This window comes from Thermobia domestica, chromosome 15 (assembly GCF_964235325.1).
Source record: "Thermobia domestica chromosome 15, izTheDome1.hap1.1, whole genome shotgun sequence".
Taxonomy (NCBI): Eukaryota; Metazoa; Arthropoda; class Insecta; order Zygentoma; family Lepismatidae; genus Thermobia; species Thermobia domestica.
This window is the reverse complement of record NC_137468.1, coordinates 188,866,644-188,884,064: the sequence shown is the minus strand read 5'-3', so window position 1 is coordinate 188,884,064 and position 17,421 is coordinate 188,866,644. Positions and strand designations below refer to the sequence as shown.

At 33.6% G+C, this 17,421-nt stretch overlaps 1 protein-coding gene across 13 annotated transcripts in view; it reads right to left on the bottom strand.

Moving 5' to 3' along the window:
• The window catches only part of baz (par-3 family cell polarity regulator), a 477,788-nt gene that overhangs the window by 101,359 nt on the left and 359,008 nt on the right, over positions 1-17,421 (bottom strand). For 11 of the 13 annotated variants that reach the window (XM_081740533.1, XM_081740528.1, XM_081740531.1 and 8 more), the window contains exons 8-13: positions 17,281-17,399; positions 15,701-15,892; positions 9,480-9,602; positions 4,686-4,788; positions 3,790-4,116; positions 48-248 (exon numbers count right to left, since the gene is read on the bottom strand). In XM_081740533.1, coding sequence (XP_081596659.1) covers positions 48-248; positions 3,790-4,116; positions 4,686-4,788; positions 9,480-9,602; positions 15,701-15,892; positions 17,281-17,399 — 1,065 coding nt within the window. The remainder of the gene's footprint in view (positions 1-47; positions 249-3,789; positions 4,117-4,685; positions 4,789-9,479; positions 9,603-15,700; positions 15,893-17,280; positions 17,400-17,421) is intronic. The other 2 variants (XM_081740536.1, XM_081740539.1) reach the window with 2 other exon arrangements.

Genomic DNA, 17,421 nt, shown 5'->3' with positions numbered 1-17,421 from the left:
TTAACCCAAAACCTCATTTTATAAGCAACAATCTTCTAAATACTTACCGAGATCTTTGTCCTCAATTTTGGAAACAGATTTTGTGTTTAAATTGCTTTCTTCGGAGTCCACGTCTTTATTATTATGGTTGTTGTTATTGTTGTTATTATATGGAAGAAATATTACTGTATTATCGGAATTTTCACTTGCACCAGAATTATCTGGTGTCTGACCTTCGCTTTCAGATTTGGCACCAAGAGTTTCCGTCCCTAAACATAATAAAACAACGCGTGACAACAAAAACATAACAGCAAAGCAAACAAAAACAAACATTTAGTTTATAACTAAAATAATTTGTGCATCAGTAAATTCACAAAAAAACAGAAACAGAACTCAAAACAAATAAGCAATCTTACTGATAAAACACTAAATATACAAAGCAATGAACATACATAACCAGGAACACACCTACTATGGTCGAACGTCCAAAAGCCAAAAAATGGTTGACTGACACTCATCTATAATGTGCGCTGCAAATTCTACAAGGATTATTGTATATCTAGTAAGATAGGAGAAACCAATTCCGTTGACTCTGATAACTAAACATAGTTTATTTCTTACATACAGAATCGGCTGCACCATATGTGTAACATGTGCATTTGCATGGGTCGGCAAGTTTCGAAGGGCGGAAAAATCTGTCATAACTATATTATTTAAAATAAATATTTCTTGTTACAAACAGACTTCATGATGGTGGGAGTTAAATTTACTAAGCTGACCTTCTATTTGAATACCGTATTACATTCATAAATCATGTTTAGGTCGCATTAGTTTAAGGTCACATGGACAGTGATAAAGTAAATGGTCAAACAGTTCCCAGCATGAATTGCTTGATTGTTGTCAAATACACAAACTCAATTCTCGAACACTAGCGAACACCTGTTCCATTTAGTTAGTTATCATAATTTCGATATGAAAACTAGTCCTGTCTTTGTCATAAATGAGTTTCTTATCACTGAAGGTGGAAACAAGTTTATATATATATATATATATATATATATGTAGAAGGAAAATCAAGAAATGAAGATAAAAGAGGTAGTCGCACTAGAATTGCAAACTGATATATTGAGCTTGAAGCTCGATATTGAATTCTATAAAAAGGATTACCATATTTCCTTTGCAAGTGTGATTTATCCTTCACTAACATAATAGATTATTATTTAAAGAAAAACAACACGCAGGGAAAACGAGATTGTATTTGTAGTATTTAGGCCTTTCTGAGTGTGAGTGTACTTTCCCTCCCCTTCGTTGTTCATGATCGGGTAGCATAAAATCGTGGCTTTTAAGATTTGTTCTTTCTAGAGAAAGGGGGAGGAGCACAAATTGCTTAGGGCCGGTCCTTTTTACATATTAGTTTTCCCCACACAAAACACTAATAATATCAGGAATAAGTAATTACAATTTTCTGATTACTCCACACAGTAATTCAGAACTTAGTAGTGCCAAAATACAAACAATCTAGCATTGCTACGTTGGGAAATAGTTTTAAAAAAAATTCAATAACTTATTGCTGGTATCAGCGTTGTGTATGAGAAAACAACTAAGTTGAATAATCTATATATTAAAATGCTAGGTTTATATGTGTGTGGTCAGGAAAAGTTTATGCTTGTGGTTAATTCCTTTGACAATGATATGACGGAAACCACAAGCTCTAGAAAGATGCCGTTTCTACTGATCAATTGCAAATTTTGTGTAGATTGTCCAGTTCTAATTGAATATTTAAAACATGGCCGTTATTTCTTTATTATATTTTTAGAGGTACACTGGCAGTATTGAAATTTTAAAAGTAAAGCGTCATATCCTACGAGTTATACATCCCAACACCACACATTTCTATACGGGGCTAGTATATATCTGCGGTATTTATTTCACGGCCAAATGACAATGAAAAACGAAGGATAATCATTTCTCCAGTCTAAAATGAATCTTTATTGTTTGGAATGTTTTGCCCAATTAACACTATATATATCACTGACATTATAATTAATTGTGTATGTAATGTATTTGCTTATTACATACTGCATGCAAGAAGAAAGAAAACATTGATCGTACATGTATTAGAAACTCCAACCGGAAGTAGGCTCAAATCTTGCAAACGGTCAGAGATATTGAAAAAAAATAATCGAAAAAATCTCCCCTTCATGATACCCCTTACCGATTTTTATCAAGACGTCCTTCACTTGTGTCTGTAAAGGGAGATGTACAGATGTTGTGAAGAATGATAAGAAGATTCATGCTCATATGTGAACGGTACGCTGTGTAGAGAGCACAGGTTCAGCTAGTGCATAATTGAAAAAAATAAAGGCGAGCTCTTCATTGCTGTCTAGCTGTCGAAGGCAATAGGATTGGTTATAGATACCTATGAGGGATATTATACTACTTTTAGGGTTTCCAGTGAGCACTACGGGTGAATGTTGGTTAATCTTAACAGAATTTGCCAGATTGTATCTGCATTGAAGTACAATATACGACTACCTAATCCTTATACTTCTCACAGCAAGTTGGAAGTACAAACTTTACGTCAAAGTTCAGCTGAGAGTGTAGGTGAGAGAGACCCTTACATAGATACTAAATTTCACATAAGCACATGATCATCTACATTCCGCTACTTTATGAGCTTTGGTAAAACAACTTCTATAGATCGTGTAATACAAGGGACGGTCAAAAAATTCCCGGAATGTCGTTGTAGCTGTCTATTAGCACAACGTAAGCACATATTTACTTAATAGCTTTCGAAGTAAGCTTCTTCGAAACACACACACTTGCTCCACCGGTCTTGCCATTGCTGGAAACATCGACGAAAGCCCTCTTTTTGTATCTAACGAAGCTCAGCCGTCACGTTGGTTTTGATCTCTTCTACGGTGATGAAACAGGTACTCGTAAACTGACTGTTATGATGTAGGGAACCTAAGGGCTGTACTGTATGTGATTCATTGTGAGTGCATAACAAATTGCAGAACTACAACAACATTCCGGGAATATTTTGACTGCCCCTCGTATTGCAACTGTCCATCTGCAAATACTCTTACAGGGTGTCTACTAAAATTCCAAAATGAAATTTCGTGACTTTTTCGTGCCGTTTTATTTACCAAATCATAAAATTTCCTAACATTTTCAGGAGCGAATTTGCGTGCGAATTAGGTCGAATTTTCATCCATGCGATAGAAACGTACTTTGCTTGCGATTTGGTAGCGTCTAAAGCCGACCATAGACATTTTTGGTTGTGAATTTTGACGTTTTATAGAACAAAATTTTCCAATCTGTACTTATATTTGTACAGTTTTATAAAATCATGACCCAAAAGCTAAATTTCGTGACTTTCATGACCGTTTTCTGATTTCGTGACTTTTTCGTGACATTCGTAACTTTCGTGACCGATAGACACCCTGTCTTAGCAAAAAAGACTAAATAGATTCCCTGACCGGTCAGTTACTACCATCACATGGGCTAAGGATAAATATTTATAGCATGTGAATTAAGCCATATTCTCTCTTTCCTGCTAATTCAAACCGTATAATAAATATAAAAGCTTAAATAAGGAAAGGTTTTATCAACCAGAAAAAACGTGTTTTGTGTGCTGAAGTACTGTGTAACGTATTCTTAGGTTTTCCTTTCATATGGGGGAAGAGCATTCCTTTCCTACTTGCAATCGTAGATACTGGAACGTAGAAGCCAAGAAATAAGCTTTCTTTTCATATAAACAACAATGAAGAGCCCAAAAAGAACCAGAAACATAAGCTATACACTAACCTGAGGAACTGGTAACTATACTATTTGCTGAATCTCGACCAGACGCGGAATAATTCTCTGTTGGTGATGGCACCCGCCGAGCAACTGTCAGTGTAATAATTCCAGGCGTCGGGCCTTCTTGATGCATCACTTTTCGTAGCGTTTCCATGGCTTCGGAGTTGGATTTCGTGAGCAACGACACGCCATTAATGTTAACTAACTGATCGTTTGTTTTCAGCCGGCCATCTCTCGACGCAGCACCGCCATTTATCACACTCTTCACAAATATTCCCAAATCCTGAGTCGTTCCGTTGTTACTGGCAGAAGTTTTTCCTTTTACACTTACTCCTAGAATAAAATAAATAAATAAGTAAATAAAAAGAACTAGATTGCAAGAGGCTCAGTATTATGTAAGACTTACAATATAATGCAGCTGGCACTTGAGATCAGTTTTAATTTCTTGAAAGTTATTTGGTTATACCTCTGATGTTTGTTTCAATTCACCGGAAACTTTCAACACCCGTGATTTTCTTTAATCAGGTGTTCAGGTGAGTAAGAACAGTTTCACAGATAACTTAATACGTCTACTCTGAAAGGATAATTCTTGAGGAAGAAGCAATCTCTTGCGTTTTCTTATTCTTGCTTTCCCACCGATGAATCTTGACATTTTACAGAGCAAAATTTTTCCAGTCTTTACTTATATTTGTACAGATAACAAAAAATTCGTGACTCAAAAGCTAAATTTCGTGACTTTTTCTTGACTTTTCATGACCGTTTTCTGTTTTTGTGACTTTTTCATGACTTTCGTGTGACCGATAGACACCCTGCTTTTACTTAAAAAATAAAAATAAGTAGTTAAGTAGCACTGCAATTCTCGAAGGATACACAAATAATTAATCAATTATAGATTATCTTACCTAGACCGGCTTTCTCTGTATCATGAACAGGGATATCGAACGTGAGAATTTCTCGGTGCTTCCATGGAAAAGTAAGACCATCATCATTTGCTTTCTCTGGTGGCTAGGAGGAAACCAAGAAACATAGATAGATTAGAGATTTTGCAATGGACGTATAATTAAAGATAATAAAAGCCTCTCCAGGTTCCCCAATTATATTTTCATATATTATATTCCTAAATCAATTACATAGCCGATCTTATGAACACAAATTATGAAATTCTAAGGGAAATATATTCGATAAATTTGAAATATCGAATACAAGGGCACATTCCAGAGATTAAAAAGGGGCAACTTAATCCAAGACTTAATACATACTAAAATGAGGAAGTTCTGGTAGTTTTTATAAACATTTTTATATGTAAGTTTCATGTATAATTGAATTAAAATAGACAGTATATATCGCTTATAATGAATAGTTTCCACGTTTTTACTTACGTATCTTCAGATTTCGTAATGAACTGTCGGAATGAAAATTGGATTGTACACGCTTACAAATGGACGAAAAAAGGAAAGAAAAAGAAAACACATATGCTTTGTTAGTTTTGGAAGCCGTTAACAGTCAATTATCTGTTTGTATATACTCTTTGGTGTTTAATTAAAATAATGGTATTTGTAAAAAAAAAAACTACGTTATTCAGTTACAGTACTTAATGTTTCTAAGGGATATAAATTCTACTTTGATCAGGAATGAAGCTATTTATAGTACAAAGAGCTTTCCAAGTATTCTTTGTATATTGGGTTAGTCAATCAAGTTCTTCATGAACTACACAGAACTTGGAAAAATAATTTTGTAAACCTATTTTAAAAGAAATTAAGTGACAAACAAGAAATGATATTTAATTCTTTTCAGTATTACAATGAGCAGAAATTTTTCAAATATAATATAGAGTTCTTGAACCAATACATTTTACATACTATTCATCATGTTTACTTTATTCAATTATTTTGTTATTCACAAACTGTACCTTAAAATACTGCAGTGACTATTCTCCATATTAAATAATTTCCAATTTCATTAACTCTATCATTTATCGAGACTTTTCCACACGGTAAACTAATAAGTATGTTGTACAATTATTATTTCAATACTACAATTTTCTATCTTTCATCGTTTCGTGACTTCTTTTCTTTCAGAATCATATGGGTTCTTCGCAATGTGTAAGTCATTTTAAAAACAAAATCTATCTTATATTTATTCACATAAAATATATTAAAACTAAAATAATTTAAATACTGTTTAGCAAACAAAAAGAACTCACTTTTGATCTTTTCTACAGTGTTACCAGATTTATTGAACAATTATCAATCACCGGATTTTCACTACCTTCATTGGCAGGATGGGATGGCCAGACAGAAGTAAGAAAAACAATTAGTAGGACCGATGGATAGGACTTAATTATATAAGAAACTACTATGTACACTAACATGTTACATCTTATAAACACAAGTGGCTTGAGGTTCCAGTGCAGATTTTTCATAGTGTAAAAATCTTAAGAAGCTGGTCTTGTTTTAAAGTCAGCGATAACAGTAAAGCCCGTCAATGATGCTATTTTAATTTCTATCCCGAGTAACCAAGACGGAATTCAATTCTGACTCCTTCGATACGAATGGAAAAGGTCTTTCTGGTAACTTGTGCTTTCTCAATATTGTGTTCAGTATTTTTTTACGTGTTTTGATAGACATTGAATTTAAAGCATCATGTAGTTGACAACAATGGTTTGCTCTTTCAGTCTAATGTAGTGCTATTTTTTGTCATGCTATATATAAATGTCTCGGCACGAGCTTACACTTTGTACACACATGCGTAACTTAGCAGATTAGTGAAAAACCAAGACTGGGAACCACACAATACTTGCGATAAGAGTTATATATTAGGTCTTATATACTGTATATAAGAGTTATTTATATTATAGTTGTGGACAATGTTTGGGAGGTGATTCCTGACACCAAGATAAGACGAAAGCTATAGACCAACCTGGATGCACAAATGTTTCCTTTCGGAGTTACAGGCTGTCGAAAACATGAAATTTGAAGGTCCATAGCTCTAATACTATGGGACCTACCGTAGTCGGGTCAAGACTTCATTTAGGAACTAGTATGTGCCCTACCCAAATATCCATATTTCACAATCCTGCGGTACTTCCGCAACAATTTTTATAGATGGAATTGGTGAGTACTTCAAATTACATGCCCGTAGCCGAACTCTCTTTATAAAAATTGTTGCGAGACTACCTTAGGATTCTGAAACATGTATTTTTGGATAGCACACATATTAGTTCCTCAGTGAAATCTTGGCCCGATTACGTTAGATCCCATAGTATTGATGCTATGGACTTTTAAAGTTCATTTTTTCATGTTTTCGGCAGCCCATAACTCGGAAAGGAAGCATTTGTGCACCCAGGTTGGTCTATACTTTTTGTCTTATCTTGGTATCAGAAATCACTTTCCAAAAGTTGTAGGTGTTGTTTTGAAACACCCTGTATATGTAATTTATCGTAATATAACTCTTTCAGTTCTGTTACGGTGCTACTTTGCTGTAATAAAACCTGCCTCTGACTTTCAGACTTTATACTTTTAACTTGTATAATTAACTCCTGTTCAGTAAATCCTATTTTCTTACTTGCATTTTGACAATGTTAGCACTAAAGGCAGTGAAAATTCGCCGATTGATAATCGACTGTTACATCTGTAACAGTGTACAGTAAGTAACAGTGTCAGAAGATTAATGACAGTACTTTTTGATTCCTCTAAGCAGCATATATTAATTAAGGTAAGTACTATTAAATTTTACTAAAGTAATTAACACTAATATAATAAAACATTAAATGAGACAAAAACTAAAGAACTAATACTAACGTAAGAAATTAATTACAAAGACTCAAATTATGTTAGTCTAACATTACACACAGATAAATTCGTAATTCATGCAAATTTTACATATTTACATCCACACATTTTTTTAAATATTTTTTTTTAAATAAGAGGATCCTTCAACACTATATAATAAAAACTGCAAGCAGCATGTAAGCGTGTAGCTTTTCTTTTGAAATTTCGATCCCTCGACATGCACTACAATACTCAGAAGACAGACAATGCAAGAAAGAAAAAATAAAATAGTTGTCTTTCACAAAGAATTTGGAAACAGTAATAAATTTCTACGAATAATTGTCACAGGAAATTTGTATAAAGAAAATAAAACTATGTGCATTTCTAAAGTGAAAGTGGTGGAAGGAATTTGGGAATATTCAGATTTGTGAGTCTTATGAATATTCAATATTTACATTCAATTTGGTCAGTGTTTATGTGTACGGAAATGAAAAAATGAAATACAGGTACACAAGTGTGTTATTGTTATTTACAATTTAGAAGACTGATGTGAGAATATTGGAGTTCTTTCTTGCCATAGTTCATCAATTTCGAAGCTCTTATATAATGCAATTTTAGCATAATATAATACAGGGTATCCCACATAAAACCGGTACGCCTCACGTGCCGGTTAATCACCACTGATTAAATTGCTTCTGGGGTGACAGGAGTCTCTAAAGTTGGATACACTGCATTTTATCGGAAAGTTGAGTACAGCAGTGTGTTCGTGCGTCAATTGTTGTGAGAAGCTCGTATTGTTACTATTAAAAGTGTTACTTGACTCTCGTGCGTGAGGCATACCGGTTTTATGTGGGACACCCTACTTGCATTACTGTTATGTGTTGACTTTGCTGTAATAAAATTTGCCTTTGAATTTCAGAATTTATATTTTTTATTCGTGGAGATCGCAATGTAACACCTACTTCATTTAACTCTCGTGAAGTACGTACGTATCCTCTTGTCTGATACATCTTACTTTTACGTTGGTATTTACAACGAAGATGTCATTCTTTTAATTTCTTAGCGCGCAGAGAATTTGAAGTAAATTATAGCATATATTACGATAAAAATAATTTTACCTGAAAATATTCTCTAACAGACACTACAATACTTATATTTTGTCTAACTTCCGCGGGCTTTGTCAAAGAAAGTTGCTTTAGATTAAAACATAACGAAGTGAGGTAATATATAGAGAAAGCAAGTCATATATAAAGTCACTATGTTTGTGGCTTAATAACTCTTGAACGACCAGACCGATTTCGATCAAATTTGCAACATAGATGAGGTTCGGGTCTGGGATATATATATACCTAAAGATTTACAAACTTAAAACTACTATGAAAATCAAACGAGTTTTTTACGCAAATCCAATATCACTACAAAAAAAAAGTGTGATATTTATTTAATAACGACCCATTACTTAATAATAAGGTAATTTGGTTAAAATAAGGCATATATTGATTAACTAGATTAGATTTCGATCAGTTTCACTAAACGACAGAAGTATTACTACCTCATATCTGACATCACAACGGCTAATATAACGTTCGAAGCCAGGTGTTGGAATTTTCAATTGAGACGGAAAAGCTTAAGCTTTTTTGTTAGATTCCTACACTTTGCCCTAATTTTTACAGTTTACAAAGTTCACACAAATATAATTATTGCATTTTCTGTTTTCGAGGTTCTTAAAGTAAGACTGTTTCATTATTACAGCAAATGTTTTCTCAATTTGGTCGAAACATAAATAAACTTCAAAATATTTGAAAAATGGCAAGCAGGAGTCTTTTAAAAGAAGTATTTTCAGAAAGTCCCAAAAGAAGAAAAAAAATCTAATATTGGTGTGAGTAATTGATTATAAAATAGTATCATAAGGAAGGAAGTGGGAACCTCAAAAAACGGAAGCTGTTGTCCCACTCTCTTCTCGTGATTCCCTGTAGGCCGATAAGGAACATACGCAACAGATGAATTAAAGAAACTTGTTCCATCACTCACCATCGATTCAGGAGCCACCTACAAGATGGGCAAAATGTTAGCGAGCTATCAACTTCCCATACAACAATAATACGTACTATCTCTACATATCTTACATGCACTTTCAACATTTTATGGTGATAGTTACACACTAAAGAACAAGTAATGATTGATACTAACCCTGGAAACAAACTCCGATGTTCTTGCAGGATAAAATCCACATGCTACTCGTCGAATTTTCGATCTATAGAAATTGTCAAGACTTATGAATAATATGAGAAAAGACAATGGAATATCATGCTCAGAACGTTGAAAAATTTGAAGGTGGATTACAGAGACAGAAGAATAATACACGAACTTTATAGGAACCAGACAGCTGTTATAGGAAGAGATCAGAAGTAAGCAAGAATAAGTGAAGGAAAATGAAATGAAATTAAATCTTTGAGTTCTACGTCCCACGGTTTGCCGGTTAGGCTAAAGGAGACGGTAATGATGAGTAATGAATGAAATTGTGGAATGAAGAAAGTGGGGGGAAGCGGGAGAACCCCGAGAAAACCCACGCACACGGTGTTTGTCCACCACAAAGTTTACTTAGCGGGGGAGAATAAGTGAAGGAGTAAGGCCAGGATGTGGACTTTCACCTCTCCTGTTGAACGTCTATATAGAAGGGGCATAAAAGAAGTCTTTGATAAAAACGAGAAAGGCGTAAAAGTAAATGACCAGGTTTTCAGCACAATAAGGTTTGCTGATAATATAGCACTGATAGTAAAGAAGAAAAGGACTTGCAGGAAGCACTTTCAAACCTGAACGACCAACTGGAAAAAAAACATACAAAATGAAGATAAATAAGAAGAAAACCAAAGTGATAAAGTACACAAGAGCAGGACAGGAAGGGACAAACGTATGCTAGAGAGAGAGAGAAAATCGAAGACGCTAAGACATTCCCCTATTTAGGGAGTCTTAATATCCTCGGACGGAAGAAATGAAAAAGCCGTAAGTTCCAGAATAGCGCAGGCTAAACAAGCATTCAATAGGAAAAGACGACTACTAACATCAAGAAATGTGTCGCTGGACGTTCAAAAATGATTTATTAAGACTTATGGAGCATGGCGCTTTACGGATCAGAGACGTGGACATTGAGAAAAGCTGGAAGCATTTGAAATGTGGTGTTGGACCGCAAGGAAAACGAATGAAGACGTATTAAAGGAAGCTAATGAAGGACAACAGGTCATGAAGATAATAGGAAAAAGAAGAAACAACATGCTTGGTCATTTTATTCGGCACTCCTATTGGATCACCGTGCTGATAGAGGGAAAGGCAGAAGGAAAATCAGGAAGAAGATGCCCAAGGATAGAACATCCAGATGTAGTTACGAAGAAGACGCTTTATCAAAGTATAAAACAGCTCTCTCAAGGGAGAGAAAAGTTTTAAAATGTCCATGTTACCCACTAACTTGTTGTTGAGGAGAAAGAAGATGATAAAAGATAAAAGGTATAAAGGTGAGGGATAAGGAGATGGAGAATGAACAGGAAATCATTCTTAATGCATTCGTCTGCTTCTCTATTAGAAGCTTGAAACTGCAAGCGTTTTGAAGCATCTGGACCCATCGTTTTACTCAATCAACAAGAGAATATAACTGACGCCTCATACACTTGAAGATTTAGCCTTCTAACAGGGTTAAAAAAAAAAAAAAAAAAAAAAATCTTTAGTAAGCGCTTACTTCAGATTCTAATTCCTGAAGATTTCTTGCACTTTCAACTTTTCGGCTCTCCTCTAGAGCTATGTTTTTGGAGGGCAACAATAAAAGTAAACGTGATAAATAAGGAAATACAATTTTCTATATTATAAATATATTTCGTTGGTTTCAAATATAAATTTTGTATATTTTCTTTATGATTTTATCACCTGCACTCCTAAGTTTTATCCTCCGTGAACAAGGCTCCAGAAAGAAGCAGAAAGGAATTTTCAAGAATCAGAATTTTACGTAAGCAAGATAAATGCTGAAACTTCTGAGCGTGTTAGCATATTGGATGAAATCTTTAGTTTAAAATTCCACGGTTATGTCCTTCAGGCTAAAAATACTGATGATTAATGTCAGAAATAATTACGTGATAAATGGTGAAATGAGAGTGTGGAAGGAAACGGGACAACATCGAAAAAAAAAATGGACAGGATAATAGCCAGCACAAACTTACATGCGCTGGGATCAAATGAGGGTTTCCTCAACCAGAGGTGATCCCCCTACCAGTGGAGTATCGTACCCGCGAAGAAAACTGTCTTGAGAAAGAGCAGAAAATATTAGCTGATACGTTGCTATGAACAAGTAGAAAGAATGTAAGAAGAAAGTTTACCACAAAGTTTATGCGTATGAAAAAGAAAAAGATGAAGTGACACGGGGAAACGACTATGAGGAAGGCCAAGGAACTGATGACTGAAGTGCAAAAGGACTTGAAAAAGGGAAAAATCTCCAAGATGAATAATACGGTGTAAGAAGTTGCCGAAGAGGCTTTACGCACAACCAGACTACGCAAAAAGTTGGAATTGTGAGTTGGTAATGGCCTCTTCATTGTAATGATAATTCTCTTAGGATTAGAAAGAAAATTTGACAGCAAGGAGATTTTATTCAAAAGGTTCATCGGAGTTTTCCCAAGGTTAGAGTTTATTGAAAATGTTATATCTATTCTTTATATTTTGAAATTTTGATTCCATTCTAACACTAGAAAATACATAAGAATGCATTATTAATTTTGAAATTATGACATGTTTATAGCACTTTAACATTAATCCATAAATGACATATTTAGACTCTACTGCTGATCTAGAAATTTGTAATATTGCGAACTAAATTAGGTTTCTGCAAATGAACGTACAAGGAAGCATATTTCAATACTCTTTCTTGTTTAGTTCCTTCAAATAGTATAATTGATAAATATTAGTTTTATGTCTACATTATGTATTTCAGTTTCATAGGTTTCAATACGACACTTAAATTTTCTGAATGAAATTACTGGTTTTGCAAAAGCGAATCGTATATTAAATAACACATTTCATGCTTCAGGGCCTACTACTAAAGAATGGAGCTAAATCGTTCTATTGTTTATTCGACTATAAAAGAGATTTAGAAACATCGCCTACTTATGCACATGCTATAATCTGATCTACCTCTGAACAATTGCTTACACTCAATATTCCAAGTAATGTAAAAATCGCCGTTCTGAGAGACAGTATTTGATCAACGGAACACAAATGATTCCGTGACCATTTCCTATGTCTACGTCTATCAATAAACAATTACCTTATTTATATTTTCCTCTTCAATATTAAGAAAATGAATTAAGAAGTCAGGAAATCATATTACATACTGAATATTAACGTCTAAAATATTTGATTCGTTAAGACGATTTTCTGTAAATCCAATCTATACAGGATATTTTCTTATTATTCATTATGAACATTCTCTTTTGTATATTCTATTTTATTTGCTTACACAATATTTTGCAATGCTCGGGCACACGTTTTCAACAGTAAAAGGACTTTATAACCTGACTATTTCGACGCCATGTTACTTGGTAGATAGACACAGATGCACACTGTTAAGAAGCCTAATCATTGCGAAATTAAAATACTGCTAATTTTACAGTAATTATGTGATATCTTCAAACAGATAAAATATAACCAAAATGTGGAACAAGAGCCCGCTAGACAATATTAGCCCGCTAGACGCTAGAGCCCGCTGCTCTGCATGAGGTACCGTTATCACGAGTCACCTAGTAGCTTTCCGTTTGCAGCCATTTAGAAACGCGGAAATAAATGTCGATTTTCTAAATGGCTGGAAATTGAAAGCAAATAAGTGAATCGTGATAACGGTATCTCATGTAAAATAAAATTGTCTAGCGAGCTCTTGTTCCACTTTTCGATTATCTTTTATCTATTTGACGATATCACACATAATTACTGTCAAATTAGCGGTATTTTAATGTCGTCGTGATGGGGCTTCTTAAGAATGGTGTAAAGGGAGAAGTTTTGCCAATAGATGTCACTACAGTCTTCGTATCTCTCGTGTATTTTTTATCTTTCACGAATATTTACAATTTCTCTTACAAATTTCAACCTACAGACTTCAAATTTTTAGAGAAGGAACTCCATAACCTATGGAAGGCAACAATCCGTGCCGACTTTTTATTTAGAATTTTCTTCATTGTTAAAATAGTTATGTTGTTAGAGGTTTGGATATCCATTTCAACAATCAAGCCATTTCAACAATGAAGAAAACTCTAAATAAAAAAATTGGCACGGATTGTTGCCCTCGATAGATTATAAACTTCCTTCTCTAAAAAATTCGAAGTCTGTAGGATGAAATTTGTAAGAGAAATCGTGAATTTTCGTGAAAGGTAAAAAATATATGAAAGAGATATGGAGACTGTAATGACATCTATCGGCAAAATTTGTCCCTTTAAACTAACTTTAAGGAGTTATAATATACCTCTCCTACACCAACAATTCTCCTCTTTAAATTGAGTTCGCTCAAAGTAAGACAAGGGCTGCTGTATGCGCTTCGTTGTTTCATTAGACCGGGTTAACTGAAAAATGAGCGTGGGTATCTAAGGCTAAGGTCTATTCTTAGTCTGCTTACACCAGGAAAAATATTCTGTAAACAAATAAGCGTGTAACACAAAGGGAACGGTAATGGTATTTCCAAATAAATAGAAGTGTATCATTTTTACAATTAAGAATTCTTTTTGAAAACTTTACACTGTATTTATTTTAATTATAATTGTTCTTGATGCTCATGTCGCTAATTACTCAGGGTGAAATGTTAGACGATAAACTAGAAGAATATATATGTAATAAAAAAAATGTCTAACACATTTTTGGTAACCACAACATCGTAGACACTTGTTCATGAGCCTAGGATGCGTTAACATGGGATATTTCCAACAGTATCCTCTGCTGTTTTAATTGGCCAAATTGTCAAATTAATAATAATAATAATAATAATAATAATAATAATAATAATAATAATAATAATAATAATAATAATAATAATAATAATAATAATAATAAAAAGTAAAAAAAATTAAAATTTCTAAAATTCACATATGTTCAATTTTGTACTCTCCTCATGAACGTAAACAACCGGAGTCAGATTTTGTTTTTAAAGGCATTTTAAATTTATTCTTTAAAAAATAAATTGAAATAAAATAAAACTTAAAAATAATTATCGTACACGGAAAATAAAAATATTAACAACCCGAAACTATTTACCCAAACTCTTCACAAATTCATGCGGATTGATTTTCAAGTTGTCAAGAATTGTAAATAGTTTCGCGTTGTTAATATTTTTATTGTTTGTGTATGATAATTATTTTTATTTTATTTTTAGTCAATTTTTTAAGGAATAAAGTTAAAATGCTACTACAAAAAAATTAAAATCTGACTCTGGTCGTTTACGTTCATGGAGAGAGCACAAAATTCAGCATTATGTGAATTTTAGAATATTTTCTATTCATTTTTAAAAATTTCTTTCATTTTAAAATTTGGCCGATAAAAACAGCAGAGCAGGCTGTTGAAATGTCCCATATTGACGCATTCTAGGCGCATGAACAAGTGAATAGGCTGTTTTTCTACTGTTTGTTACAAAGCAATGTTATTATTTGCTATCCGAACAGCCTATTGATTTTCAATTAATTGTTAACCGTATGTTTAATGAGGAAGCTAGTGCAATAACAAGTAACACAATCATCGTGAACAATTAGAAATAAAAATAAACTGTGTGTAAAATGCAAAAAGGTTTTTAATTGTAAAAACATATCACAAAAGTGTCCTGAAAGTATCAACAAATATCTAACATGTATTGGCGATATAATAACAAAAGATATTTTGTTGCTTCAAATAAATTCCACTGCAAGATCGGAGTTAAGAAGCACAAGGAATTCAAAAATACACTTATGCTATGCAGAACTACACCATCACATGCTGCTATCTTATATGCTCTAAAGATAATCTACAAAATAAATTAAGCAAACTTACAACTAAATCAACTGAGGTGCCAAAATACAGCTCCACTAATATCTGTGAAAAACTACGAAAGAACAAATGTAAGGGTGATAGAGTGTATGTGTGTGTTTGTTACTTACAATTTGCCTTGGAAGTCGCGGACTTTCATCGCCCTTTTCTTGTCTCGAAACGACAAGTCTCACTTTGCCACCTAGTGGTGTGTTTCGTAATACTGTCACAGCTTCGGCTTGTGTTTTCCCCGTCATTTCAATCCCATTTACTTCTAGCAATCGGTCGCCTGATTTTAACCTACCATCTTCCACTGCCGCTCCCTGGAAAAAGAAATGTCAGTGACTTAGCTACTTACATTAATCGACCATAACTCTATGAAAGAGCCAGTTATGTTGGCACTTATGTCAATGTAGAGGTTCCTCTGTGTAAATAATAACAACAACAGTACTCACGTTCTTATGCAAGACAATCATTGGGAACTTGTAGCATACACTTGTCTCTTCAGTTGAGTAATTGCTTACCTGAAAGTGCTGTAATGTGCTATTAAAAATAAAACTTACTATGTCCCGAAATTTCTCTGAAGATATTTCAGAATTTTCTTGGATTCTTTCTTCAGTACATCTCAGTACGATTGCTTCTCCACACTCTTGAAGAAATAAACAAATAATAACACCAAAAATAGTTGACCACTATTGGGAGACAAGTAAGTGTTGTGAAAATGGAAAGTCACCGTTTGCTTATTTGTTTCTGTTAATTTTTTTACATTCTTGCATTCATATTTGTTTATCCTATCTCAATGTTGCCACAACCAAATGAAACTGTAGAAATTGCTATTGTTGAATATTTTACTAAGTATGATCATGTTTTGCCATGAACGTTAGTTTACCCACGTCAAAACACAGAGTGATTCCTATATTAGTTAAGGTGTAAAATGATTTAAATATTCTTCTTTCTATTTGGAACGTTGCTTTAAGTGAGTTTCACCTAAATTAATTCTGCTTCTTCAAATGAACGTTTCGATACAATTTTTCAATATTATTGTAAATGTGGTATAAACATGAAGTTTGGTATCTGTGAAAAAGCTGTATTATATTTGGGAATTCCTTGTAATTATATATGCCTTAAAATAATCTATCTTTAAATAATTGAAGTTATGAATTATAATTAATATCTGTGAAAGAGTGGCATGTAAAAATGTGTGTACTAATAGAGCGTTGCTTGAAGCAAAAGGTTGGAAAGCACTGTTGTATAGGCTACCAGCTGAAACTTTGTCTATACGTAAAATCTGGAACCTGAAGTAAAGTTAAATATTCAAAATTGTAAAATAACGTGTATAAATAGTTGTCTTATAACGTTTTATTTTTGTAGAACTGTATTCTTCGAGCACTAGTCTAGTATGTACAAATGTCCACTAATAGTTTTAATATTAGTTGATCCTCAGAAAAGAAACAAAGGGAATGGTATACAAAAATCTTTAGAAGCCAATGTTCTTGAATTATTAGTGTCTGGTAGTTGATAGCAACAGGACTGGTTTGTCAAAATAATACCAAGAAAATAATCGTTAGAATGGGAATCCCAGGGCACAGAAAGAAGGTTCGTGGTTGTTAATCTTAACAAAGACATCTTCATCTGTGATAACTATGTACTGTTTCCTGTGCCATTATCCAAAATATCTAGAGTACAATATCTACTTGTAAAAAATGCTTACCTTTGGAAGAATATTCTTTATGTAAATTGGGCAGTTCCCACCAGCGGGGTTATCTCTTGTTGTAATACTAAACCCCAGACCATGTGAACCTTTTGTTAGCTCGATTTCTATTTTTCTACCTGTAGAGAGAGAAATTATTAA